At 38.5% G+C, this 26,463-nt stretch overlaps 1 protein-coding gene across 3 annotated transcripts in view; it reads left to right on the forward strand.

The window, feature by feature from the left end:
* Positions 1 to 26,463, forward strand: part of pde4ba (phosphodiesterase 4B, cAMP-specific a) — a 159,387-nt gene that overhangs the window by 47,486 nt on the left and 85,438 nt on the right. For 2 of the 3 annotated variants that reach the window (XM_081381709.1, XM_081381714.1), the window contains exon 1: positions 12,820 to 13,270. In XM_081381709.1, the coding sequence (XP_081237835.1) occupies positions 13,053 to 13,270 (218 nt within the window). In that variant the 5' untranslated portion in view covers positions 12,820 to 13,052. Of the gene's footprint in view, positions 1 to 3,948; positions 4,188 to 12,819; positions 13,271 to 26,463 lie in introns of those variants that run through there. The other variant, XM_081381708.1, reaches the window with a different exon arrangement.

The raw sequence follows: 26,463 nt of genomic DNA on the forward strand, positions 1-26,463 counted from the left end.
CCGAACAAAGCTCTGTGCATGATATATTGACGCTAAAGGGTGCCATGTGCGTTCGATGTCGACGAAATGTCAAAAGCGTCAGTATATGACGCCCAAGGATGAGAATGCGTTGTATATTTCTACAATTTGACCACATAATGGAGATCTGTTTTCAGATGGAACCTTCCCCTTGAATTGGTTCTAGTAAAGAAAGATTGTGTAGGAGTGCTTTTTTTTTGTCTTAGCATCTAGAGCTCTGCAGCTCTGACTGTTTAGATGCGAATTTTAGCAGATGCTGTCCACAATGTTCCTCTTCATAACATGGAGCTCTTTTCACTTCTGAGAGTTTTTCTCGTGGTCCCTGGCAGATTATGCAGAAATACTCTTCTTCTTTTCTCAGCTGTACTGATGATATCATTTGCTGGCAAGTTTCCTTTGCTTTCTAGCCAGTGTTGGTCTGCTATCAAACACCTTCAGCTGCCCACATATCTTCCCATCACACTTACTATCACTGTGTTGGACAGCACAGCACACAACATTGTTGTGAATTGTCTTACATGCATAAAGCTGCATTAAACTTGTATACTGGTATAATTGCGACTTTTTATTTTAAAATTAATGTAAGGCTCAATCCCAATTCACCCCTTGCCCCTACCCCTCCGTTTTGCGCGTTCCCGTGAAGGGGTAGGGTTGTCTCGATTCTCTTTTGGTTGGAGGGGTAGGGGTAGGGGGAAGGGCCAGATAGCCCTTGAAACGAAGATTTTTCGGGACCACATTTCAAACGAAGGGGTATGAGAAATGTACCTGCATACACCAGCTACAGAGGCAACATGACTGCCAATAATCATTTTCTTTATGTCATATTCAATCTTGTGTTCATATTTACGGTCATGTTATTCAAATAAACGGTTGCAAAAAAATTGCTGAAGTTCGTTAACAATATGACGCGTGTACAAATCAAAAGCGAAGTGGATGCGCGAATGAGGCGAATTCGCATCCGCCGCGCTAAACGCCTCATTTGCGCCGCAAGACCTCCAGACGCGCGTAAACGCGTCTCAACATTGAAATCACTCGTGCCAGACGCTCTATTCGCGTTTGGTGTGAACGCAGCATTAGGCATCGAAGATATCGTCATCTCCGTTGTTTTCTGCGAACTTCAGAAGTAAAATGCAAAAAAAATAGCTGTAACTCATGCAAGACTACTGACGACAGCATCTTGGAAGTTTGTGATAAACATTGGTGCATCTCTTGTGACGTAGGCACTAGCAACAACGTATAATGACGTGTAACGGTGTAGTAGTGATGTCCCATTTCTTAGGGGAATATTTTCACCCCTACGCCTTGCCACTCTGTTTCAAGGGGCAAGGGTAAGGGGTAGGCGAAGGGTTAGGGGTAGGCGAAGGGGTATAAAATAGAATTGGGATTGGGCCTAAATGCGTAATTGTGAGAATGTTTTATTGAATTGTATATATAAAGGGTGTTTCCTCCAAGGAGGCAAGGGATGTAGTGCCTCCTTAAAACAATTGGATTAAAAAACAATCCACAGTACAAAAATAAAACAACGCAAACATTATGGAATATGGCATTAAAAGTGTATATATTGATCCTTGTTCAGTTAATTATCTACAGTGGTTGCACAATGAAACTGAAAACTTAAAAATGCTGCCTTAGGAGGACTCATTTCAAGGTAGGAAGGCATTGGCACGTCTGAATCCAGTGTTAGCTTCACTTCCAGTCTCCTGAGATATCTTCACCTGATTGATTTTTGAAGGCAGCATAGATGTATCCTTCGCTGTCTTTGATATCCCATTACACTATGCGTTCCATTTGGTGACAGTTGAGCTAGAAAAAGAAAGATGGCATCTAAGAGTTATGGTTGCTGGTCAGTTTTTACTACTGGTCAGTAAATTGCTACTTCAGTAATTAAATATTTGTTTAGTTCTCACCAAAGCTCGCTTTATGCTGCCCCAATAGTCTGTCCAAAATCAGTTTTGTGACGTACCTTTGTGTGCAAACGCTGCCTGCAGAGACACTGCCTATAAGGCAGCTAGGCAAGTTTTCGGATACAGCCATAATGTTGGGAGTTTTTAAACATTGGTGGCCAATCTTCACTAATTTTACATTCCATCAGTAAGAGCAGAGTTTGAAGGTTGAATAAGCAGAGCAATGGCACAGCTGTAAAATACTGCAATCCACACAACATAATTAGGAGACATACCAGAGTTTAAAAGTGGACAAATTGTCAGTGCGCGTCTCGCTGACTCGTCTATGACCAGGACAGAAAGGCTTAGGGCCAATCTCATTTCTCTGTCTTACCCCTTCCCCTTCCCCTACCCCTTTGTCTGCGTCTTCCCCTTGCCCTTCGATACCGAGTGAAGGGGGGTAGGGGGAAGAACGTTTCTCTAAGAAATGAGACACCACTCGATTACCGTTTGCGTCATCTTCCCTTTCCGCTAGCTGGCTGCTACGTCAACAGAGGCGATACGCGTTGACATAAACAAACGAAGATGCCGTCATCTCGGGTTGTGATATCGATTGCCTGGTCTCTCTTTATCTTTGCACGCTTGTGTGCCATCAGTCAAAGACATTGTTTCATTGTATTTAACGGCGGCGCCGGTGACACCATAAGCAAAACATTAGCAAACGGCAAATAGCGCATAGCTGCTAGCTAGCGGTTAACTAGTGATTCAAAACAAAAACATTACAATTAAAACCGCTTGAACGTTTTATTAAAGGTATCATAAAACACGAGTGTCATTAAACTGCTGAAAATACATACATTTGTGCGACTCACTTCTGAGAAATTCCTACCCCTCTCTTTCAAGTGTGGTCCTCCGCAGACTTCGTTTCAAGGGCTATGTAGCCCTACGCCTTGGCCCTAGCCCTTAATCAAAATGAGAATTGGGACGCCACTTCCCCTCACATGAACGCGCAAAACCGAGGGGAAGGGGTAAGAGTAAGGGGTAAGACAGAGAAATGAGACGCAGCCCAAGTCTTTGTATCAAGAGCTATGGTATCCTGGGTAATGCCAGCATACCACCACGTAAGATGAAGCTGTCTGAAAGGGATGTTCAGGTACCAACCCTGATTGCATCCAACACACACACACACACACACACACACACACACACACACACACACACACACACACACACACACACACACACACACACACACACACACACACACAGACAGCTGCCCAAATAATTGCAGAATTAAATGTGCACCTTGCCTCTCCTGTTTCCACCAAAATTGGTCATTGGGAGCTCCATTTGTTTGTGTCTGACTACAGGTCGTGTCTATGTTTGATTTTGTGTGCACCTTGTGAGGATGATTAAATTGAAAGAAGCATTTGCTTGCCATGATTTTGAAGTGCACACAAACTTACAGTCTGGTAAGGTAATTGGAAATTTATTTACAGCGACTACTACTGCATCAATCAGTCCATGCAAAGTATTTCTCCTCTCTCAGATCTGTGGGGGAATTTTATTTTTTATTTTGTTTGTTTCTATTCCTTTTCCTTACAAAACGTACAATGGAGGTATAATAGTAAGATGTTGATTTCTCATGGATTTTCATGGCACTGCAAAATACCTGAAAAAATACCACGTCCAAAAACATTGCTTGTTTGTTAGTGTTGTAACACGATTTAATATATTAGACTGAAGATTTATCTGACACGCCTTAACCAAATATGTGAAATATTAATTCCAGCTATTTAGTTAGATTCTTCCACATTTAGAACGTATGTGTTTGTAGAACAGACTTCTGTTACATGTACTTTTATGTCCAGTCTTTATAAGAAATATTTAAATTGAATGTTAGGTGAAAGGCGATGATGCCCTCTAGTGGTATGAAATACTTTCCCACGTCTGCTCATGCAGTTATTGCCATACCATTCATTCAGTTCTGTATCTACTGAAAGGAATTCCCATCTTTAGCCTCTCCTTTCACTCTCTCTTTCTCCAGGACAGCAAAGAGCCTCCAGACTGCAGACTAAGTGAATCTTTCACCTCTACTGGTTGCACGCTGGGGGTAGACCTGCACAGGAGGAGGCGTCGGTTCTCTGGGAACCTACAGTTGCCTCCTTTATCATGGCGGCAGGCGGAGAGGTCACGCAGTCCGGATGACGAGTTCATGGCAAGACCAACTACCCTGCCCTTCATCACACCCCCTCGCATTGACATCACACCTGTGGACTCTGAATGGTGAGTTCATCTCAATCAGCTCCTATCATTGCTCCTCCAATTTCAGAAATCTGATTCTCTTAAATCTGATTATGTGTGTAAAATGTCTGATGTTAGGGAACTTTCTCCAATTTAAAACACTGTGGTTCTGTGGCACTTTGAGCTTGACAATTGAAATGTTTGTAAACAATCATTAATTCTTTTTGCATAGATTATATAAGATTTATATTATATAAGCCTATATATACACTACCGTTCAAAAGTTTGGGATTAGTAAATTTTTTTTAGTCTTTTATGCTTACCAAAGCTGCAGTTATTTGACCAAAGATACAGTAAAAGAGAAATCTGTAAAATATTAGTACAATTTGAAACAACCGTTTTCTTTTTTAATATATATAAAAATAATAACAGCTGAATTTTTAGGATAATTACTCCAGTCTTCAGAGTCACATTATCCTTCATACATCATTATAATATGCTGATTTAGTGCTTAAGAAACATTTCTTATTATTATTATTATTATTATTATTGTGCTGTTTAATATTTTTGTGGTACACTTTTTTTTAGGAATCTTACATGAATAGAAAGTTCAAAAGAACTGTTTGAAATAGAAAAGTTTGCCACTTTCAAACAACTTGATACATCCTTGATGAATTTAGGATTTATTAAAAAATCTTACTGACCCCAAACTTTTATACAGTAGTGCACATTACTTATATAAGAATTTAAAAAAATGGTCATGTCAGGTGCCCTCGAACCCTATTAGCTATACAAGTCGGGTTGTTGTAGAATTAACAACAATACAGTCTGCATAGCCCTTAGTGTCACTATTTAGTCATCTGTTTGTTTAGTTTCATTTTCATGGACGTTTAATTTGCTTGTAATTACTTCCTTTTGTCTTTGTTCACATTTCCCACCACTAGTTTGTTACCATGGATATTAATTTAATCATCACAGCTGTTCGTATTTGAGTTCGTTATTGTACTTAAGTTCCTGTTTCCTCAGGTCATTGTTGGTTATTGTTTGTGTGTAGATGCGCTGCTACATTGCATTGGATTATTTTCTCATTAAAACTCATTCATTTTGAATTTCTTGACTCATCTTTGGAATTTTTATTTTTTTTATTTTTTGTTTTGGCAGTTTCTTTTGCTTTCTGGTCAATAAATTATTCATAACCTTATAAAATATCTTGAGAGGAGTTGTGCTCATTCTTATGACAGCTCTCAATATCAAAAGTTATATGAAGGCTTATGCTGTATATACATTAAAATATTTGTTGCCAGTCAATCACTGCATTGCTGTTGGACTATGGAAGCTTGTTTCCGCCACTGAATAAAACATTTTAAAAGATAATTGCGACTTTTTATCTCACAATTGCGAGTTTACATCTCGCAATTCTGACTTTATTTCTCAGAACTGCGAGATATAAAGTCAGAATTGCGTGTTTTAAAGTCGCAATTGCGTGTTATAAAGTCAGAATTCTGAGATATAAAGTCAGAATTGCGTGTTATAAAGTCAGAATTCTGACTTTTTTTCTCGCAATTGCGACTTTATATCACGCAATTCTGACTTTATATCTCAGCATTCTGACTTTATATCTCAGCATTCTGACTTTATATCTCAGAATTCTGACTTTATTTCACGCAATTCTGACTTTATATCTCGCAATTCTGAGAAATAAAGTCAGAATTGCGAGATGTAAACTCGCAATTGTGAGATAAAAAGTCGCAATTATCTTTTATTTTTTTTATTTTGTGGCGGAAACAAGCTTCCATAGTATGACATATTACAAGATTAGCACTGTTATTTTCCTGTTTGTTAATGTGAAGCTGCTTTGAAATCTACAATCTATTGTTACTGATCATGGTTTCGACTTTGGATCATGGAATGGATCATGCACATAAATGTTTTCAGAAAACCAAATTGGCCAAATAAGAATTATCATTAGAATGGCGCCGAAATTACACATTTAAAACAATGGTATTTAATTGCACTGGCATTTAATTTGTACAAAGATTTTACTTCAATAAAACATAAATGAAATGCAGTCTGTGGCTGTTTTGGTTTATGTGACTGTTGCTTTCGTAGTAGCTGTTTCTGAAGTTGATTCTCAGTTTTTTTTTTACATTGTTCCTTGACAACATTCAGATTTGAATGATGTGAATAGTATTGAACTGGAAGTTGCTGTAGATGTGTAGAAATGTCTGGAAAGCTGGTAAATAGTACACATATTGTACAGAGCAATCTCCTTAAATGTCTTGTTTGGTCTTAACATCTGAAATATGCTTTACATATAGCCTAAAATTATGTAAATCTCAAACTGCTGCATGATGGGAGATGAACTCTATTAATTTTGCACGCAGCACACTGGTGATTTAAGCTGCAGCTGCTCAGTGTTGTTGCCATGAGGAGAGGGAAATCTGTCTGGTTGCAGATGGCTACACAGCAACAGCTGGTTTATAATCATCAATCAATCATTCATCAATCAATTTGTCTGGTAAAAAAGACGTGATTTGACATCAAAGATGCAATAGTCTGATCACCCCAAAGCAAATGCACTATGAGACCAAAAAACATTTGTGCTTAGATACTTATAGTACTTGAAGTTTAGTCAAGTTTTGGGGGTTTCTATCTGCCTAAAAAGATCTGTTTTGCTTTATGCATTGGATAAATATTTACCATTTGATGACATTTATTATGTTTATAGTTGTTATTGTTTGCCAGTGGAGGGCAGCATTGAGATTAAAATACATCATGCCACCTATTCTCAGATGTTTCTGGTGTGACACCTTTAGTAGTCCTCATGAACATTCATCAGTCTGCCCCCATCCAAAAACATTACACTCCCATAAAATATATCAATGTAGGCCATTTGGTTGCATGCCTCTTTCAAATGTATGGCAAATTGAGGTTATACTGGACAAAAGCTATATTATACTATACATTCTGGTTTGTCTCAGAATGTTTTTTTAAGGAATAGTTCACCTAGCAACACAAGAGGTGAATGATCTAGGTGCATATTCTTTTGAGGATATTTTCAGTGCATTTTTTGATCAGGATTTTTGATCAGATTTTACTGGATTATCATTAAGAAATTACTTAAATTTCAGTCTGTTTGTCACACAAATATATTGTATGACAAGTTATAAAGGCCATTTTTATGATACTTTAATGGTGCTTTTTGTTGTTGTTGCCATTTTGGCTCGAGTCATTCTTATAAGGGAAAGTTGGCCAGAACTTTTCTTAAAAAAAAAAAAAATCTTTAAAAAATTCATATTTTGTGTTCCAAAGCAAGTCAAGTGAGTTTATAACAATATGAGAGTAAGTAAATAATGAGTTTTCAGTTTTCATCTGTTGGTGAACTGTTCTTTTAAAGTGAGATTTAAAGTGAGAATTTCACAGTCTAAATGGTTTAGACAGTATTGATGGCACTGCAGCATTTGTGAGCCACAAAAATATACTACTCCCTTTTTAACTTCTATGCAGGTCATATGTAAGCATGAACCTGTGCAGAAGCTGTGTAACCACACACACTCAGCCTGGAAAGCATTCATTATTTTCCTGCTATCTCACACTTGCATTTCTGCTCTTGTTAGAGCTGTCTGTTTGATGTGTGTGTCAGGAGAATCGGGAGACAAGGTTTAGGGAAAGTGCTATATTTGGAGCACAATTATTTTTCTGCTGACGTGAATCTGTTGCAGATTGATTTGGGCGCTCCCAGGTGGCTTGTGGGATAGCTTTATGGGCCAGGCATAAACAATGATGCTGGAGGACAAGACACTACAGGGCACTGAGCTGTCTTCCAAGTGAATTCATCAGTGACTTCACCCACTTTCTCAGGATCGAGCACTCTTTTATGTGCGTGTGTTCATGAGAGTAGAGAAAAAGAAAAATTCTGACATCACGTCACACAGATTCATTCAGAAATGCAATTATAGAAGACTCCAGGGCAGATCTCCTCACGCTTTTAGAGGCCAGGTTGAGGTCTGTGCATCCTAATCTGTCGCTTCCTGTGCTATAAATGACTGGATGATGTAAGAACACATCTGTCTTTGTGAAGTTTAGTCAATTGTCTTGAAGCAATATTTAATATACTGGCACTCATGTTGTGTGAAACCTGCATGACTTTGTTGACAGAGAAACACAAAAGGAGAAGTTTAGCAGAATGTTGAAGCTACTCTTTTAATGACAATAATAATGTGTACATTAATGTAAACACCTTTACAAAATTACTCACTATCACTGTCATTTTAAACCTGTATGATTTTGATGATTCTGAGAAATTCAGAAAAAAAATCTGAAATTCGATGTCTCAGTGTTGTTTTTTCCCCATACAATGAAATCAATGGCATATAGATATTTTCTGTTGGCCAATATGTTGATTATAAGCTCAAAAACTTTCAAATATTACCAGCTAATAAATAACATTTAAAGAAATAATTTATCTGTATTGGTTCATCTCTAGAACTTTTCTCTGTGCTCCATAATGTGGCATGATGCGACGGCAGCCATTGCGCCAGAACGCCAACCACACACCATCTTACTGGTGGAGAGGAGACAGTGATGAAGCCAATCAGTATAGGGAGTATACAGTATATAAACCCAAGAAGAATTTTATGGGTTTGAAAGACAGGAGGGTCAGTAAATGATTAAAACATTCTGTGTTCATTTGTGTCTGTGTGTTTGTACCATATTTTGGGGACAAATATGTACCCACCAGTGTACCCAGTAAGTCTGACAAAATCTCCTTTGGGGGCAGCCTCATTGGTTAAAATGGTATAAAAATACATTTTTACAAATACAAATATTTTCTTTTACGGTTATGGGTGAGGTTATGTTTATAACTAGCTATAAATGAAAACAATAGAAGTCTATGGAATGTACCTATTTAGATAGCGAAGTAAAATGTGTTTCTGTTTTCTGTTATTTTCTCATTTCTCAGTGCACTTCTTGCGGAAGATTAGAATTGTCTTTCTCAAAGGCTTTTTGATTTTGTCTGGTGTCTTTCAAAGCTTTTGGTGAAGGATTTTGAGACATCTCCTTTCATATTACGCTTCACCTGAAAATGACAAGAGGAGCCATCAGACAAGAGTCAGGATGAAGGATGGCTGGGACTCACTCGCTCGCTCACTCACTTGCTGTATCATTAGAACTTGATCATACCACTCACTGGTCATAGTCACACATATTGTGTGTGTGCAAATAATTTTGTTGGATTACTTTGGCATCAAGTTTTTGACTTTCAAGCTCGATTTGTGCTTAGAGACCATGTAATGGAGGCAGGCTGGGGACTGAGTAGGCCTATAGTAATCAGCTTCCCTCCAAATCAAACTGACCTGTATCTCCCACTGTCAACTGCAATGTCTCCTGCTGTGGATTGGAGTACTCATTCTAATCATTTAAATGAATTTACTAACAGCTCAGAGAGTCTGTCCCACATATCCATTCAGTGCAACTCCAGGAGTTGCTGACTGCATGGCTATAGTGCAGTTACAAAAGCAGTAATTGAACTAGATGTACATTTCCTTTGCATTTAATTTTTTTGCCTTGGCTCTGTGTAAATAAAATACAGCATCAGAGCTGCTTTGCCATTATTGGTACAATTAGTATGTGTCTTTACAATTAGTAGGCTTCTGTGCTGTTTTTGCAGTGAACAAGCAGTATAACGTTTATAAAAACTAAACCGATGAGACTTGTTTTGGGCTGAATTAACTGAATGTTTTGGGCTGAATTAATAGCAGAAAATTGCATTTGAAATCACTGTAACTGCACTCTAAAAGATGGATTTTCAGTAGCTGTAAATAAATGCATAATCTCTTTAGCTTGATACATTATTTACTTTTAAAGGCAGAAACCACAACTGATGCTCTCAGTGTTTGGGGTAGAGTAAATCTTACTTGTTCTTACCGATTCACAAAATACTTAGCAGCTCTGTGTAGGGTGAGAAATGTAGTGGGGAGTTGTTGGAGTTTACGAGACAGCTTCTCACAAATTGTAATCCTGTGAAATGATTTTAAATTCACTCTGCAGGGGTTGTGTTTGCCCTCATTCTCATTCTGTCACTATACCACACTTCTCTCTCGTCGTAGCTTACTCGTAATGTTCCCATTGGTGGCCAGCCTCTCTCATCCTTTTTACTATATGAACTAGCATTGTGAGCCATATGACTTCCCTCACTGCAGCAGTCAGCAGTAAGGAAATTACTTTATGTAAGACCTTCAGTTATGTAAGACCTCTCCACTAAGGCTCCATCAGTGAATAGACTCAAAACGCAGAAAGGTCAGAGTGACTTGATCACATTCCTCTTCATTGAACTCGATGCTAAACTTGCATTACTGCACAAGGTTTGGAATACACAGTAGTGCAAACCACTGCAAAGGACTGTAGTAATAGTAGTTTAATAGTAAATGTGGGAGGGCAACCCAAAAGTTAGAGGTTCAAATCCTGGCAGCAGTGATTTATGAACTTTCACCATTTAGCAAGCAATTTCACAAGAGGTTGATCCTGGAGGACTGTCTGTTGTGTAAGTGATTGCTAAATGGAAGTCCTATCTGCAGGGTCCTCAAATGGTGTTTACAGATTTGCACTGTGATGTTATTTCTCTACATGGTACTTTATATGTCTAAACTGTAAATAGAGTCCAGTTTCCGCTCAGTGGGAGCCCGTTTTTTTCACAATGGTGAAGATCTTGAGGGAAATACAGAGCAGGTTAAACATTGACTGTCACCTTTACACTTCAAAGACTGCATTGAAGCCATATTATGGCTGTGTTTACAGAACCAGAGCATAAAACAGTAAGTTTACCTCACAGGCAAATACTAGGTAGTGCATATGTCGTGTTACCATTTGCACTCACGGTCTATAGAGTATACTTTGAAGGCCTGCGCTGCAAAAATAATCTATATCCGGGTCTTAAGGTTTCCTGGAGAGAAGGCATGTCCAAGATTTATCAGCTAGTAAGTGGGGTGCCTCAAGATTCAATTCTGGGTCTCTTCCTTTTTCAATATGCACAACCTCACTGGTCACAATCATAGATCCTCAGGTGACCAGTGCATTTTTATGATGACCTTGTTCCAATTTGAATGCAGTAGACCAACTAAAGTTTCAGTAACCCTAAATGATACGGATACTGTCCATACTGATACTTATAGCCATACAGATCTCAGTTGCTTTCATCTGTTCTCTCCTCAACAATCTGCAGAATTGCACCCCTTTTAGTTTCAACCCAGATCTTTACTTGTTTAACTAGGGAATTTAAGTTATCTATCATAGGTCTTCTGTGTTGAAAGATTTGCCAAAACATCACATAAAATATAAGATTTTACCATCTGTTCCAACTTTTTTGTTTATCCTCTCATTCATTCATTCATCTTTTCCTGTTCTCATTACTTCCTCCTTTCCTTTGTCTCCATGGTGAAGTCCTGGCTGCCGGCGGGTGTTGACTGGCAGGTTGATAGCTGGCTAACGTACTTCCATTCTTCCGCATGTCTTTATGAGAGCCGGAGATAATCCTGCTGTGCTGCTGTCACACAGGGCGAGCGATATGCCGTTTCACGTTCAAATGTGCTTTGAAGGGCATTTAACAATTCACCTTCGGAAACTGCATCACGGTTTTGTGATTTATTTCAGTAGGTGTTTATTGATGTACTGTATAGGTGATTAGGTATCTAGGTCACATGTAACATAACATCCAATTACATGTAACATGTTATTTAAAGAAGGTTGTGCATCGATTTTCCTGGGTGGTTGATAATATTATATTTATTGAGGACATTCATACATTATTACGGTTTCTGTCTTTTTGTGTCTGTTTTATACTCCCTGCTTTGTTTTCTTTCCACCTGTATGTTCCATTTAAATAATTTTCTCTTTCCAATTCACTCACATTATTTTCTCTTCAAACCAGCCACTTTAGCATCTAAACCCTCATTTAACTCAGAGCTATATTTATTTCCCCAGACACTGCTAATCCTGGGCTTAAATTGCTTTTTAAATATTTTTTCTTTTATCAGTGAGCTATGAAAGGGCAGAAGCCCTCATCAGAATTCAGCCAGAGACACCCATCAAACTAACCACAGCTCAGCCAATCAGCTGCAAGGAGGGGCGGAGCTTTTACCGTCACTATGCACCTTTTCTTAGGGCTTTTTTTTTATTTTTATCCAAGGATCTTAAAGCTATTCCGCTTATTTTAAAAGCAGACAGCACCTGGGTTAGCAGAGTTAGGTGTGCTCAGTCGGTTCCTTCCTCTGGGTCTCCTCTCCACATCATGAGAAGCTCTGCCTGGTAATTCCTGAAGAGAGGAGCCACTGATGGGAGAGAAGACCTGCTCTTGCACTGTTGAATAATTTAAGACGGAGTTTCCTGGAGCTGAGTGAAGTAAGTGCGAGTCTGAGGAAACAGAGCAGGAGGAGTGAGTGGGAGAAAGAAAGACATCTAAATAAATGAAAGAAGATCTTAAAAGTCAGTTATGCCAGTGTAGGAAAGACAGAGAGGGCTCTTTTTTTCTCTCTTTGCCTAAAAGGAGAAAGACAGAGAGAGGTGTGGTTAAAGAAAGAGAGAGAGAGAGAGAGAGAGAGAGAGAGAGAGAGAGAGAGAGAGTTTTTTCTTCTTCTCACAGGAAGGAGGTGTGACTGCACTGACGGGGACTGTTCTCAGTGTGTCAGTGGAACTGAACGAGAGAGGATTATTCTACTGCATTGCCGAAAGCCTAAGCTGACAGAGGAAGCTAGAGAATAGAGCAGCTCAAGCGCACACATTTATTCCTGTCTGACACACAAAACATCAGCCTGCATGGCATAACCTCTAGTTGACAGAGAAACGAAGGGAATAGTTGGTAGTGTGACTCAGAAAGGGCGAAATAGGGCTGTTTCCATCCTCAGCATCACCATGTCCTCCAATGAGTTGAGTGCTCCGGAATCGGACCCTTGCATTCGTACCTTTAAGGAGCACATGCATTTGGAGCTGGAGCCTCCGAGACTGGGTACTGGCAACAAGCGCATCACCTCCCCCAAAATATCTCCCCGCAGCTCCCCGCGTCTCTTCCGCAAGCTCATGGTCAACAAGGGCGGCCGCCACAGGCGCCGATTCACCGTCGCACACACCTGGTAAGCGTGTCTGGGGTATGAAGGGTAAAGAGTGATGGGTCGTGAGAGGAAGTGTGAATGGGAGGGTTTTAGTATTATGCTGTTTTGAGGTTTTTTATGAATGGCAATGAATTAGTCTGGGTAAATGTTCTTATGGGTCAGTGGAGTGTGATGTCACTGCAGGTAAGATATTGTATTGCTTTGACCAAAAATAAATCTTAATGACAAAAGAAACTAGTGAATGATGTTTGATGTGTCAACTGCAAACCAGAGAAGCTGAAACAACAGGGTAATTCTGTCAATGTGACATGACATATTGTGATGCTCTCTTTGGTCTCTCTAAGTGGAACCGTCGCAGTCTCCTTTCAGGAATGAGTTAAGACTGTTAACCCTTTCTCTGCAAACTACTATATAGATTTTGAGGCAATTTATGTTAATGTTTTATAGGCTTATTTCACTGTTGGCAATGCCAACATCATAGCCTAAACATTGTCAAACCCAAAGTATTTAAAATAATGTGCATTTCTTAGTCATATTTACATATATACATATTTACAATATATAATGTGTATATGTGTAATGTTTAATAATTTTTTTATTATTATTGTTTTTAGCATTAAACTAGATGTTTCGAGATTTAAGTATTTTTATGTACATAATATAATGTAATATTACTACTATTAACTATATTATTTTGTATATTTTTTCTACTACTAAGCAATTGATGTTGATACAAAATAAACTCTCCTCAAAATAAAATCTTAATTATTAGATACATTAATTTAGAAAATGAGTTGCTATTCTCGTCGTTTCCCATAAAATGTCGTCGCTCAAAGCATCGGCTTTAAAAGAAGGTTTTGCATCACTCAAAATAATAACATAGCAAGAGTCATATCCACTCTTATCACTTACTGTAACAAAATGAAAGCTTTGTGTCGTGAGATGCTTCCTGTCCATTGAAGAGATTGGATCAGTGCTAGGAGGATGTGGACAGGATATGATGTGACACGGAAGATTTTTATCCTTTAGTAAACAGAACATTTGTCACCCTGTCTAGACTCGTGCTACGGTTGTAATAAAACAATGGAACAGTGAGACCATTTTTATGAGATCCACAGAAAAATAGAGGCCGCATGAAAGAATATTTAAGTTTTATGTTCTAGAATGCAAGGTAATTGGTTTTGTTTTACGTTATACTTGGATATATGTAGATTGGGCCATGCTTTGCACTTGTTTTATTGTCTAGAATTTAAAGCCGTAATGTGTTGTTCTTGGAATAGAGCCTTGGAAATTCGCCACACATGTGCCTCTATGGTGACTGTTTCACATTCATTCTGTGTCAAAATACATCCCTTCTTCTGCTTAGTTAGCTAGGCAGTGTGTGTTTAATGTTTAATGTGTTAGGTACAATACACACTGTGACTGAATTACACCGTGAAACATGTCACACAGCCACCGGCACCTATGCACTACTCATCCAGACAGCCATTAAACACAGACAGAAGAGTGTTTAATAGGGGGAGTTTAATGGTGCAGACTGCAATAACTGCAGTGATTTGTACAATTATGGTGTCTGAGACTTTTAGCACCAATCTGCTGTGCACGTTGTCAATGGAAGTGCATGCTTTGGACTTCAATCATTCATAAATGGAACCAGAGTGATCAGAAATGTCATATCTGGTCTCTAAAGGAATGCTACTAGAGCCTTGAGTTATGGTTGTCATCAATTCTACCTGTCTTAATCAGATAGATTCAAACTTGTGTATAGAGAAGTGGTTCTTATGAACATTTCAAATGCAACCTGAATGTCCTCAGATTATTGGATCTAAACTTGTGCAACTCATCGAACGTCTTATCGCAGTTGTGTATTGCGTAACCAGTGGTTTCACATTTTGTGCAACAGAGCATCCACGTCATTGTGAGCGAAGGCTTGTGTCATAGTTCTTTTTGTGGTTTGGTCGTTGCTGTGTTAGGTAACACACACCGGGAATGGAGGGAGGGGGCAGGATTGTCTTGAGGGAGTGAGGTGGTGCATGAACATTGAATGGAGGTGGAGAAAAGACAAGTGCAGTGGTGTGGAAAATATGCTGAAGAGAGCCTCATCTCTTCATGATAAATGACGTTCAAGGAGAAAATGGAAGGATAATCTCTGATTTTAAAAGTTTTTTGTTTTTTGTTGTTGTTCATATTAGCCTCTCTATCATATATAGATATATTTGAAAGTGGCAGGAATTACTGGGAGATGTTGCAGGTCAGACCCAAACCCACTCAATGTCTTATGTCATATGTCATAACTGCTTTGCCATGTCTCTGACACAAAATTGCTTTTTTAAAAATGTTTTGACCTTGAATTAAGAAAAGAATATAATACCATATCCTAGGTGTAATGAGCAATGAACGCTTTCAATCTTTTCCATGCTAACCTAAGTTTCTGTCCCAATCAGCTGCGACAAGTGACTTGACATTTTGTTGAGCGCTTTATTTTGTTTTTTGATCTGCTGGGTTGCCCCACCCACAATTAAATCGTCTCGGGTTACAAATGCAACCATTGTTCTCTGAGAAGTGGAACGAGACACTGCGTCCTAGGACGCTTTGGGGACTGCCTCCAGCATGACCAGTTTCTGAAGCAAGTGTCCAAACACGACAATGGCATTGGCTGGCGACAGCCTATGATCCTCAATGTCACTTCAGGGGACACTATACCCCAGACGAGTGAAGGTCTCAGGAAAAGCTCTCTCAAATGAGAGGAGACCTAGCAAAAATATCATCAAGGAGAGCCGATGACTTGATATAGTAGCTCTAAGAACGGAGGCCTCAGCAAGACGACTCTCTTAAATGAGAGGAGGCCTAACTAAGCTCTACGCTCAAAGATCACCTCACCAAGGAGGCTCACAGAGAGCCACAAAACTTGAAAGTTATGTTATGCGGAGCTCTGGGGAGTGGAGGTCTTAGCATGACAACTCTCTAAATCAAGAGAAAACCTAACAACGCTCCCTAAGGGTGGTTCCGCCAAGGAGGCTCTCAGAGAACCATACGACCCGGCTTAGAACGGAGGCCTCGGAAATTTTTAACAAATTTTGACTGCATTGTTTTAAAGTGGAGAAAGAGAAGTTTAAAACGTTTGAAATTTAAAAAAGCATTATAAACAGACAGTTTTATGGAATTAAATTCAAATTCCACCTCACGAACTGAAAAGGAGCCAATTCTTTAATTCAGAATTTTGCCCAACTCTGCTGATTGTTGTCTAGCAGTTTTACTTACAGGGTAAACAGACAAATTACTTGTTGCATGAGGACACCGTGAAAGAACATTCTGAATTTAGTGACTGTTAGACAATTTTCTTCAGGTTTTGACTCTAAACCTGAAGGTTATCAAATGCACATTTAAAAAAATGGAGGAATGTGCAAGGCAGATGTTACTAAATATATAACGATAACATTCCCTAAGCTGAATCTAAAAAGAGAAAAATCAACATCCTTCCCTTTTTTCATACTAATCTGCTTTCTTCTTCATCTAATGAGATATTCTTTCATTCTTCCTCCCCAGGGCCTAATATTTGGATCTGTTCCCTCTCTCTGTGGGAGACATTATACTGCATTAGCATTCATAAACATCCAAAGCATCTTTTAAAAGTTTGGTACGCTCTATTAAAAGTTAAGCAAACAACTCCTTTCCGTTACTGTGGCTTTGGTGCAAAACAAAGTGTGAAAGACTTTTACTCAAATAGAATGTTTGGCAAACGCAAATGTCTCTGCATCACTTCAAACTTGGGTCAGTGTTTGCTCGAGGAAATCTGATTATAAACCTACGGTTGTATTTAAAGATACTTTATTTGGACACATCATTGATTTGCATTTTTAAATGGGCTAATTATGTTGGCGTGTCTTGTATTTTTTTGTTTTGTAAACTGGCCCTCCTGTCCCCAGTCAGTTTGAAAGTGCTTGCTTACTCTGTGTTGTGCAGCGTGTAAGTGTTTATGCTCCTCTGCCTTGGATTCATCAGGCCACTGGACTGGAATGGTTGATATTCAGAAGAGTGAGAGAAGAAGAGAGATTTGTGCATGCATAAAAGTGCACTCATACACGTGCAGATCCTTTTACATATTTGCTTTCTTTAATGTGACAGGCCTGAATCAGATGCCATGGGGTCATATCTCAGCTCTTGTCACATATCAAGAGTTTGAGCCTTTTTTGTGAATTCCGTGTTGGCTTGTTATGCCAAGCACAATGTGAGCAATATTCAGACTGAACTCATTTTGGGAGACCTTGTACATTTAATCTTTTTGTCTCCTTATTTTTAACTACTAAAGGAATTCTATTAGCTATTTGTACTGTAATGCAGTGCTGTTTGAATTCCATAACTTGTACAAAATGAATGTGTTGTAATTTTAAGGATGTTCAGAAATGCAATCTGCAAAGAAAATGCAGCTGTTTTCACTTCATGGCTAATGCTAATTGATGTTACTGTCGATTTTCCTCCAGTGATGTCACTTCCTGGATGATGATGTTATTAAGCAGTAGAGGTTGACCAATATATAATTTTTACTGATTAATTGACATCAATAGTTGCTACGAGGAACTGTCAGTTATCGGTATAAAAATCAACAACAAAAAAAAGTCTTTTCAAGTCTTTGGTTCTATAGAACTGCCTTTAAAAATACACTTTATGAAGTAGTTAAGCGCAAATGAAACATTTTCTAAAACATGAGCACGGTGTAACATTCATGTGAAGGCACACATATACAAAGCCATTTTCTCTCTCTTCATTTCTTCTACATTATTTATACATTTCATAGGATACTAAAATAAAAATAATGAAAGAATCAATGTGTCAGTAGTGATGAAGCTTGGCCATTTCTATATATTTTGATTTATTATAATACTGTTCAAAATATTATATTGGTTAAGTCATTGTTAATTTTCTAATAAAGATCAGCACTATTTTATATTATATTATCGGTCGACCTCTATTAAGCAACTGGTATTTGTCAGTTTAGAGGATGTTGCAAAAGTTGTAAGCTGCAGTCAGTCTAGATTGGACTAATTTCACTTCCATTCAAATAAACTGTGAGCTTTACGAGTAAGTGCATAGCACTAGCACCATGCTAGTTTAATGTTTTGTACAATATATTAGGCATTGGGGACATGAACGTAGAGTTACGATACAAGGCATGTTGACTGCTTGCTATCAGCACAAGGGAGGAGGTTGGTGTGGTCTTTTATCAAGGTGCTGAGTAACAGGATAAACAGAAGTAGCATACAGCCATATTTTTGTTAGACACATACAAGGCCAAATGCCAATTGCTTTTTGAACCAAACTGACCAAAGTTTACCAGTTGCATGAGGCCTCCTCAGGTTAGGTACAATTAACAGCACAAGTAGAACAGACATGTGGTTCAGGCATCTCTTCCTCTGATGCGATTGAACTTGCAAGATTTGGGTTAAGAGGTCAAGATAACTTGCTGGTAAACAAATTTACCAGCAGCTTTACCAGTGCTGATTCATTGCTGCAGACGCATTTAGATTGAACTAGTGATTTCTGTTCTCATGCTTTATTGCCATCATTAATGCTAATGAAGACATACATACACATATAACCTTTGTTAGGCTGTCAGTACATTTAATTAAAGGTCTAAAAAGGTGATACAATGTGTGTGTTATACTCTATGCTTGTGAGCTCATCAGCCTCATGATTCATAGTAACAAGATAACGATTACACGTTAATTACAAGTACTTTATTTTATAGTGTCCTTGGTACGTTTACGTTACATGTAGTTACTATAGTAATAACTATAATGCATAATTACATGCAACTACCACTAAACCAACCTCTAATCCTTCCCTAACCCTATAGTAAGCACATGTAGTTAATTAATACTACTCAGTACTTAAATGTATAATTACACTGTAAAAATGACACCTTAAAAATAAAGTGTAACCTGAAATTCTTTTAGCTATTTTTACATTGTAATTACACCTTTTGAATCCCATCATATTCCTTTTCAAAGACTACAATGTTGTGGCAACATTGTAAGAATAACTATGTGACCTTTTGACTTGCTGGTTGTTGTTAATGCACCGGCTCTCAGACATTTTCAGGCTGGTAGAGTCACTTTTTGCCAGCAAGTTAATCAGTCTCCAGGGCTGAAGTATCTGGAACACAGTGGGTCTCCTGGAAACAGATTCACTCAGCTGGATATATGGCTGCAGTCTCATCTACTCCATAATTATTACGCTATCTTTTACAAGACTGCTGGTTAAGGCCCACACTAAAGGGACTACAGTTGCAGTTTAGGATGTGCGAAGCTAAGTCTCACAATTGATACAATCAAGCTGACCACATCCTTAAAAACAGCTGTAAATTGACCTGCGAAAATACTCTCTCTTGCTTCTCTCTTTACAAAGTGCAGTCTTATATGAAGTTTTATATGAAGTAATTTCAAAGGGTTGCAAATATATACTGTATATAATATATACACACCAGCCACTTTATTAGGTACACCTTGCCAGTACCGGGTTGCACTCTTTGGACCCAGGTTGCCTTTAGAACTGCCTTAATTCCTTGTGACATAGATTCAACAAGGTGCTGGAAACATTTCTCAGAGATTTTGGTCCATTTTGACATGATGGCATCACACAGTTTGTGTAGATTGTAGCACATCCATGATGCAAATCTCTCTTTCCACCACATCCCAAAGGTGCTCAATTGGATTGAGATCTGGTGACTGTGGAGGCCATTTGAGTATAGTGAACTCATTGTCATGGTCAATGAATTTGAGCTTTGTGACATGGTTCATCTTGCTGAAAGTAGCCATCAGAAGATGGTACGCTGTTGTCATAAAGGGATGGACATGCAGCAACAATACTCCGGTAGGATGTGGCATTTAAACAATGCTCAATTGGTACTAATGGGCCCAAAGTATGCCAAGAATATATCCCCCACACCATTACACACCATGAACCGTTGATACAAGGCAGGATGGATCCTAGAAATCTAGACTTCTCAGGCCAGGCAATTTTTTTAAGTCTTCATGTCTTCAGTGTCTACATACCTAAATGCATTGAGTTGCTGCCGTCTGATTGGCTGATTAGATGTTTATGGTAATGAGCAGTTGAACAGGTGGCCAGAACACTAAGAAATTTTCAATGACAAAATATATGACTGGAAAACTGATATCGCGAGACAGATTTTCACCTTGACGAGAAATATCCTTTTGTTTTAATATCACGAGATGTAGCTGCAATACCTTCTTTTGACATTCTTAGTGCAAGAAACTTTAGATTTTTTTATAATTTGAAATGTAAAACAGAAGAATTTAAAGTATACAATAACAGTAATTTACAATCATTGTTACTTTTTGCAATGCATGCAGGCTTTAAAACTGTATTAAACATTCATGATTATCAGAGTGCTTAAAATGATCTGTTCAAATGAGTGATTACTGTTTACTGACACATATTGCCAGCCTCCATCCCACCACCCTTTTATTTTGCTGTCTGCTAGATGTTTAATCAATCAACGTGTTTCAGACTGAAAGTAAACACTTGTGACATTCGTTTTTTTGTCCCAAAACTGTGATTAGGATATCAAAGTGGGCTCAGCGAGCTGGACAGCAAGAGGCTGTGAAATAGCTTTGCAGGAAGAGCTAATTTAATGACTGACGTTAATAATGCTGATGTCATGCATGCCCTGGAATGATAATCTTTCAGTGGCTACATGGATTGTATGAGATTAAAGCAGATATATAATATTTTGATGCTAGGATTATGGTGTCCATTATGTTGCAAACAATTTTTTTTATATTATTATTTTTTTCTTGAACAGTAAATGCCATAAATTTCCTATAAAATAGTATATATATATATTTCTTTAAAAGTTTGGAATAATTAAGATTTTTTTTTAAATGTTTTTAAAAGAATCATCTTAAGCTCACCAAAGCTGCATTTATTTGATCAGTTTTTGTTTTATTTGAACATTGATTTGATTTCTGATATATCGAGTGACACTGAAGACTGGATTAATGGCTGCTGAAAATCCAGCTTTGCCATCAAATAAATAAATGACATGTTGTACTTAGCCTGGGTTTCCCCATGCTGCCTTGCGCGCAGCGCGATATTATTCACGCTGCTAGGCAGCCTGGATTCCATGGACCAGATTTTCACCTCAGCGAGGGGACCAATCACAGAACGGGGAGGGAGCAGCAAGACGATGACGACGTCTATGCGACACACCGAAGCAGTTTGTTTATATCTATACATACCTTCTACCCTCGTGTTTGTCTTGCACAAACGGCAATAGTCGCTGAACGCCATCATGTACACATAAATCTCTGACCCATCGTCTTCTTCCTCGTCGAATTTCTGTCGCTCTACATACATCATATGGTATAATTGAAACGATTGGCTATGAGCTACGTACAGGCACATTTGATAGACATTTGTAGCGGATTATGCACGTTTCGTGATACTTTAAAAAAAGTATCAAATGAGTGGTGCTAAAAGTGTGTTCAGATTTATCTGGAAATAATTTATTATGTTGGCTGTTGTAAGTACCATGGCAGTTCAGAAATAAATCCGGTGAGTGGTGCTAAGAGGTCAATGCTCTAAACCCTAAACATACCCGATAGTGTTAACAAAAGCAAATGTGGGATAAAAACACATTTAAAAACCATGACATTTTGGCTTGCTTCGACAAGTCTTTGGACTCTTTTATCATGACTCGTGTTTCAAGGGACTCGTACCCAAGCGCAATGCAAGTGCAAAATTATAAGTGCAATCCAACGTGAGCCACTGAGCAAGTCTGCTATGCCAGAAAAGCTACTCATATGGAGCTGGTTATCTGATGCAAACATGAGAATGTATTAGTTTACAAATGATGCACTATGCTAATGAACCACAAGTGTGAAAAGAAATGAAAGTTGCTGTTTCACTGACTCTAGTGTTCATTTCAGCTGAAAAATGCAGTGTTTTGTATGCTTTGGTATGTGTTTTAGGGGCAAATTTTTTCAATGAGCCTGTTGATTAATTTTACTATAAAACATGATGAGCTTGCACAAGAAAGATCAATTCTGAATGTGGTTGTCTCTGAAAAAGACAGCTTATTGACTGATCTGACTTCCTTTACCATGACAGCAACTCCATGGAGAGTTGCCCTCGCAATGTATTTTGGGACCATTGCAGCTTCTGCCATTGCAGTGGTTTTGTCATGAATAAACCAAAAGCCAAACGCACTCACTGCTCTTAGTGTCTCTGTTGTTTGCTTTAACGGACATGTGCTACATGTGTGTTTGTGTACCAGCGGGACACATTAACTAATGGTCTGCTCTAATTTAAAGCATACTTGAGCCATCACGGCGCCGTTTACTCTTTCTATTCTGAAGTTCAAGCAAACACTTCTCTCTCTTTCTCTCTCTCCCTCCATTCATCAAGATCTCCCAGCCAGTAATTTATGACATTTATTATTGCACACTTTAACACACTTTTATTCTTATCTTCTCCATGCAGAACTGTGTGCAAAAATGTTAGGATAAATGTTAGAAATGAATGTTAGGATGAATAGGAATGTTCATAACTAGCTTTCTACAGGTACACCAGTGTACTTTTTTTGTTCTTTTGTTCAGCAAGAATGCATTACATTGATCAAAGGTGACAGTAAAGACTTTTATATTGTTACAAAAATATACTATTTTAAATAAATGCTGTTCTTTTGAACTTTCTATTCATCAAATAATCCTGAAAAGATCATCAACTGTCATAACATTGATAATAAGAAATGTTACTTGAGCACCAGCGTGTGACACTGAAGACTGCTGAAAATTCAGCTTTGCCATAACAGGAATAACTTTACATTAAAATATTAAAATATACCTTAACTTTTGAATGGTAGTTCATCATAGACCTCATTTGTTTTGCAATTATGACTTGTAAAGAGACTGTGTGTTGCATATTTTTTGTCCTTGCATTTCCAGAATGGCAGGTGGACTTTGAGTCATTGGATCATCTGTAACACCAGATCAATTTGTCATCCTCTCCAGATTGCCGAACTGAATTCCAAGAGATTTATTAGGGGCTTTATCTGGTGTTTGATTCAAAAGCGGTCTCTAAATATGAGCATGTATCTTTTTGTTGAATATATGTTCTCTTTTAATCACTACAGAGTGATAGCACAGGGTCTGGTGCAGTTTTCCAGTGCCTCATTAGTGGGTGAGATCCAATTTTGCTTCTTAAGAAAGTCCACCCACTTTCTCAAGAAACTCTTAGTGCTCATTAACAGCCTCTTCATTATGGAGTACCTACTGAACATGTACACACACCACATGTGACCACTCTCCTACACACTGTACTCACAAATCACAACTATAAGTAGAGCAGGGAGCTGAGTTTAGTTTTGTCTTTTAACTCACTTTCATTCTCTGTGCTCAGCACAGCGTAGACATGAAACATTCTTGTGGGAATATGTTTCTTCCTTTGTGAAACTGAAAGTTTAGATTTGTGCAGTAAACTCCATCTGATACTGGCTTAAAAGAGAACACTAGAAGAGCTTGTGTGCTTGAAAAGTGTTGCTGTGGTAATTTCTCAAAAAGCATTTTTTGCAATTTAAAGGGCACCTATTATGACTCTTTTCACAAGATGTAAAATAAGTCTCTGATGTCCCCAGAGTATGTATGTGAAGTTTTAGCTCAAAATACCCAACAGATCATTTTTTATAGCATGTTTAAATTGTCATTTTTTGGGGCTCAGAAAAACGTGCTGTTTTAGTGTGTATCCCTTTAAATGCAAATTAACTGCTGCTGCACGGCCCAGGGGGCGGAGCCTCACGAGCTCGCGCTCAGAAGAACCAGAAGGACAATCTCAACAGAAACTCTCAGTTGCAGTGTTTATTTCGACTCGGAGTCGGACAATAATGCCCACAGAGCCAGAGAATATATGCTGTATAGAGATAGAACAGGAATAGTTTAGTTTAATTATGGTTATAATTTATTTGTCATCTGCTTTTATCCACTATTAATACAAGCCTGCTGTAGCAAACCCCGTCCGAATGATGACCAAAATATACTGATGAGTTCAGTGAAGTTTATTGTACATCACACAAAAGATGAGCATTAGTTTTACTCCAGAGAATCACAGTAAGAGCTGAATAAACACAGTATAAGATGTGAGCATTAAAGTCTTATCCATAAACTCTGTCTCTCTCCCTTTCAATATCATCTACATACACAGTGAAGTACACAAAACACTCGTTACAACTAACAGTAAACAAATATATACACACCTTTTCAGTGGGTGCTAAATAAACTGGTAAACCTTATATCCGTAAAACGACTCGATAAGCTGTGATAAAGAGCACGCTCTCACTTTCATTTCTGCCGTGATCAGTAACGTTAGTCCTGTCGCTCTGAAGACCGTAAACTGGATCACAAACAGTACAGATCCATCCTCGAGTAACAACGAGAGTAAATGAAGACTGCTATGTTCATTCTTACATCCAACAACAACACACCTCAATCGCTTAGGAGACATTCTTGTCTACAGCTGCTCAAGCGTCGAACAATGGCGGACTCTGTGTCCAGCTCACTCAGGGCAGGTCTATGCTCAAACTGAAGTGTCAATCAACCGTCGTGGGCGGGGCTTGTGCAATTCTACGTCACATTGCATAGAATCTTAGAACAGCTCGTTCTGAGACAATGCTTATGATTTATTGAGATTGTGAAAAAACCACTGGGTGGATTTTTAATCATTCTAGGGTGGTTTTGCTCACACACTGCCAACACACATGTATGTTCAAACACCATGTAAAAGTGAATTTTGCATAATAGGTGCCCTTTAAAGTTTTACACAAAGAGATTAATAGTACTTTTGGAAAATAAGATTAAAATTATGTAGTCACAGGCCTGTCAGAAAGATTTTTTTATGTTTTTGAAAGAAGTCTCTTATGCTTACCAAGGCCACATTTAATGGCTCAAATAGATCAGTAATATTGTGAAATATTATTACAATTTCAAGTAACTGTTTATTGTATTTTAAAATGTAATTTATTCCTGTGATGACAAATCTGAATTTCAGCAGTCATTACTCCAGTCTTCAGTATCCAATGATCTTTCAGAAATAGTTCTAATATGCTGATTTGACACTCAAGAAAACTTATCTATTATTATTAAAGGTGCTCTAAGCGATGTCACGCGTTTTTTAGGCTGAAACATTTTTTGTCACATCCAGCAAACATCTCCTCACTATCCGCTAGCTGCCTGTCCCCTGAACACACTGTAAAAAAAAAAACGCCCAGGCTCCACAAACGGCAATAAAAACTTGCCCAGCCTTGGCCACGAAACATAACAAACAGTGTTCCAGCCAATAACCAACAAGAATGATTTGGGGGTGGGGGTTGGGGGGTTAGTGTGTGTGCACATGAAGGGGGGTGTGTGGGGAGTGGAGGAGAGAGAAGCATGAAGAGGGAAGTTAGCTAGAGGAGAGATGTCCTAACAATGACTAACATTAAGATTGTATATTCTTGAGAATTTTGATATGGCCGACACACGACCAAAGAGATGACGTTCCGATGAACAAAGTATAAGGAAAAGGAGAAGGAACGCGAAGGCCTGAATTTACATCGGAAAAGCGTTCAAAAGGTGGCGAGAGCTCCGCTGGCAGAAGGGCTTCCAAACCGACATTCAGGTGGCTCTGTTTTTGCTGGACACGTGGGTAAATCCAGTTTGTTTTTTCTAAATGGTTCATGACTGTTTCAGGAAGCACGGAAGGGAGGGGACGAAATGAGGAGGTGGGAGGGTCAAGCTAGCCTCCGTTTTGTTTGACAATACTTCGAACGTCAACAAGAAGTGACGTCACCCAACATCGCTTAGAGCACCTTTAATGTTTAGAATACAGAGAGAGAGAGAGAGAGAGAGAGAGAGAGAGAGAGAGAGAATGACAATGAACAAAAAACTGCAACAGTAAACAACCTTCATACATCCATGGCAGTAGGTGTCAGTATAGAATCCAAAATCACTAAAACAAAGAAAAGCCAACAAAACCCTGTACATACTCAAGCAACCTGTTCTTTATTTACCCTTGCACTGCAAATAAGCAAAGACAGTCTCCAAAATGTGTGTGGTACTTCATTTTAAATGAAGTCAGGTGGAGCTACTGTATGTAGGTGTACAGCTATACAGTTGACATTTATCTCTGAGTGTGGATTAGTCATAATATAAGTCGTATCC

Source organism: Scardinius erythrophthalmus (assembly GCF_964197995.2).
Source record: "Scardinius erythrophthalmus genome assembly, chromosome: 12".
Lineage (NCBI taxonomy): Eukaryota > Metazoa > Chordata > Actinopteri > Cypriniformes > Leuciscidae > Scardinius > Scardinius erythrophthalmus.